At 48.7% G+C, this 3,870-nt stretch overlaps 1 protein-coding gene across 1 annotated transcript; it reads right to left on the reverse strand.

Annotated features, from left to right (window-relative positions):
- Positions 1-137: 137 nt before the first annotated feature.
- On the reverse strand, positions 138-1,368 carry LOC104541134 (merlin-like; the record flags this gene model as incomplete). The annotated part of the gene is made up of 2 exons (XM_010185115.1): positions 138-260; positions 1,243-1,368. Coding segments are annotated over 2 exons (249 nt in total), but the record flags the coding sequence as incomplete, so codon positions are not given.
- Positions 1,369-3,870: the final 2,502 nt, after the last annotated feature.

Here is a 3,870-nt window from a genome sequence, read left to right on the forward strand (position 1 = left end):
CTAACATTCTGGGATTCTGTGATTCTGTGTGACCCCGTAACCTTCTCACACTTCCGCTCATCCTGGCTCCTTCTCCCTCAGGAGGTGGAGGAATGCACTGTACGTACTGACATATGGTGTACTGACACCGTTCCTACCTGCAGGAAGAACAAGTGCTGTGTGATTTCCTGGACCAGTTCTTCCTCTGCATTCTCAGGATAAAATTTGGCCAGGAAGTGAAACGTGACAGGCTCCTCTGTTGGAACATCATGATCCAGAACCTGTGGGATACAAGAGCCATTCAGCTACTCCTTTCAGCTTCTTCAGCACCGTCACAGTTCCCTTCTGTTCTGATCAGCACATCTTTTGTCAAGCATTTTAGACATCTAGAACAGAGGAACCAACCTAAGTAGTTCAGAAACCATGGTTAAAAAAAGAAAACAAAGAAACATTTCTGACACTCTAACCAGGCAAGAAAACAAACAAGGCAGAAACAAACAGCATGCGAAATGAGACAGCAAAGGTTGATCCTGATCTGCTGTGCGCACGTTGCCTCTCCCGAACCCCACAGAGCGATGCTGTATCCTGCCACGCCGCCATCCGACTTCCTCGTTTTTTCCCTGCACTGCCTCCTCTTGCCTTTCAGTGTTGTTCCCTGCTATTATGCTGGCACTGTCCAGTTCAGATTCATGTCAGTTTAAAACCTTGGCGTGACATTCGAGACACCCAGACCTCCCTCACGGTCTTGATTACCATCTGTTCTCAGTGTCACAGCCTTTGGATGCAAACACAACCACAGCTATCACTTCTCTAACCCACCCCTCAGCAACCTGGAGGCCTGAATGTTTGGGAAGCATTCCCTCCCTTATCTCCATCTCCTTTTCACCCCTCAGATTTTCCTCCTCTCTAGCTCTTTGTACATCTCAACAACAAACCTCACTTTTCCACTAAAGGCTTTGTCATTCGGTGGCATAGAAGAACAACTTTCAGGTTTCATTTACATTACAGTCACCCGGAAGCCCAGCATCCCAGCATGGCTGTCTCCCAAAATGCCTCAAGGGGATCCAGTGTGCACGGTGGGAGGCTCAGAAGGAGGCGGGGTGAGGTATCTCTGCCAGCTCTTTCCTTGACTTATTTAAATGCACTTCACTGATGTCACTTTGATACCACACATAACACCCTCAAGTAATAAAAAAAAAAATAGGAAAAGGACATTCTTCTTTGTCATCCCACACAACCTCTGAAGCGAAATGCGGTTCCGACCTTCTTGTCCATTTTGAGCCAAGCCACCGTGTCCTTGATAGTGTACTGAAGTCCAAAGAACCAGGTTTCTCGGAGTCCCAGTGTCCTGCATACCAGATCGAACAGGTCCTTCCCTTTCCACTTCACCTGTAGGAAAGCAGAGAGGAAGCAGAGTTATAATGATGAATTTCAGAACCTCCTCTCCATTCAACCAAATTTACTCTTTTTCCACCTCACAAGATCTTTTAGATGGTGCAGATAAACACCCTAATGAAGCACACTGTATATCCTTCCACCTGATCTCATCTGCAGACCACCAGAGATGTGACACTGTGACTGAAATGATGCTGTAAAGCCCCCCATTTCCTCCTCTGGCAGCCCTTCAACAGAGCACCTGAAGGGTGTGTTCAGGCTCCTTTTGAGCCGTGCACTGCTATGAGCAGCCTGTTTCCAGCAGGAAAGAAAAAGCACTCTTAGTGGCTTTAACATCTCTGCCTGCAGCCCCAGAAAACGCTGCACAAACTCCAGTAGAAGCAACAGGGTTTCACAGCCAAGGGCACAATCCGCTTCTGGAAATCAGAAGTTAAATGATCTATGTACAATTCATCTACAGCTACCAACCCTGCACAGGTAAAAGGGAAAAAGAACTCGGGGGGGAAAAACCCACAAACTATCCCCAAAGTAACTGATTATCTCGGGGCACATTTTGATAGAGCCAAACTGCATTTTTTGCTGAAAATGCTGGTGACAAAATCAGCTCAGGAGCAGAGAAAATTGGTCCAGCTCAAAGGCCGTGTCCTTCGGGCAATCTTGCAGCTCCATCTATGTTGTTACTCAAGTTTGCTCATAAAAACAGAGGGCGTTGGGAGGCAGAAAGGTGAAGAGGGACATAAAACAGATGAATCTGATATGCCAAAGCCACTTTGGTCTTCCATCTGCACGGTGGAAACAATCGCCGGACTGAGACATATGGCCATTACTCTGAAGCCCTAGGGCAAAAGGATCTCGGCACATTCTCTTGTCACGACAACTCAATCTCGGTGCCACCTGGACAGCATCAATATTAATGTCCAGGCATGGCGGCAACTGCTGGCGCGGGTGACGCGCCACTCCCGCTGTCACCCACTGCCGCCTTGTGGGCGAAGCCGCTGAGGACAAGCTCTGTGCCATTCCATTAAATGAGTACAGCGCGATTTTCTCCCCTCCCGGGGTGCGCACACAGACACCAACAGTCCCAGAATAGAATAAAGCCGACGCTACCCTCTAAAAAACACCACCCCCAGACGGCTCGCCGCAGCCTCCCAATTCCTATCAAGCACTGTCAACACCTTGAGGTCAAAAACACCAGGAGGAGCAAGTGTTGCAGTGCTGCAATTATAAAACTCTAATTTCACACGTTTAGCTAGCCTCCAGTCCCCATGATGAGCGCCAGCTCAACGCAGGATGGCTCCGATTGCAGATCTTCTCCTGACTCATTTTAAGAGGGAGGTTGATTCGAGGGTTCAGACAAAACAGAGCACAACACATTTAAACAGCTCTTTTGTACCATACAAAACCAGGCTGCCATTAAAAGGCTATTTCTTAACTAGGATTAAAACGCTTTGCATAAAGCATTATCGACTTGTGGGTTTGCTTTTTCTCTTTCTGCAAAGGCCCCATTTCAACGTATCGCTCCAGGAGGCGATGGTGCCAGCACGCACACAGCCCCGCGCCAAACCTCGCCGGGACAGGCTCCTGCGGGCTGCCGCATCCCGTGGGATCGGTGCTGGAAGCTCCAGCCGTGCCGTGGACTGCAACCCCAACAAGCCCCTCGAGCTCTAGCTGGGATTTCCCCACCAAACTGCCCCTGCAGAGGTTCATGCAGGCACCCAAACCTCATTCTCTACACGACAACGAATATTTCCTCCGTAAAACAAGCTGGCAGGTAGTCTCGAAGACCAGCACCGAGCATTAAAGCAAGAGCTTTGTGTGCTTTCCCCCCCTGCAATTTTAATTTGGTGCCTGGAATATTTTAAGTGACTGCTTCTACTGCTAGATTTTACACCACCGCTCTCTCATTGCACTCATATGTTATGGCAGAAACATATATTTAATGTTCCTGCCTGCACGGTGCTAAAGTCTCCAACCGTAACATCGCACAGACATCCTCCCTGGCTGTGCTGAATTACCTTCGTTAAATATATAAATGGAAGAGTAGCCACGTTTATTTCAACGTACATGATTTCATTCCACACCTCGGTACTTAAAATAACGATCTGCATTCAAGTGGCATCTTTTGACAGCTGAACTCCAACCGCTTTACAGACGTTCAGGACCTCAGCCCTCCTTGCCCTTACTTGAGAGGCCTCGTATCATTAACTGCCACATTTCCTGGTCATAAAACACAAAAAAGACCCCCTCCTCAGGCACCAGGTGATGAAGAGAGCTGCTGCCCAAGGCTGGGCAGAGCCTGGGGGCGAGCCAGGACGGGCTGGCAGTTCTCATCCTTCCTCTGCCCATAACCCCATTCCTCCGCTCCGCACTAAAGTGACACCTGAAGCACAAAGACAATTTTGCAAGCTATTACGAGCTCCTAAAAACAAAACAAAGAGGCTCAGAGCAGAAAAATCCCCTCTCAGCCATACGCCAGAGCAGCTGGCACAATGCTGT

The sequence above is a fragment of the Mesitornis unicolor genome, unplaced genomic scaffold (assembly GCF_000695765.1).
Source record: "Mesitornis unicolor isolate BGI_N332 unplaced genomic scaffold, ASM69576v1 scaffold16185, whole genome shotgun sequence".
Classification (NCBI taxonomy): Eukaryota; Metazoa; Chordata; class Aves; order Mesitornithiformes; family Mesitornithidae; genus Mesitornis; species Mesitornis unicolor.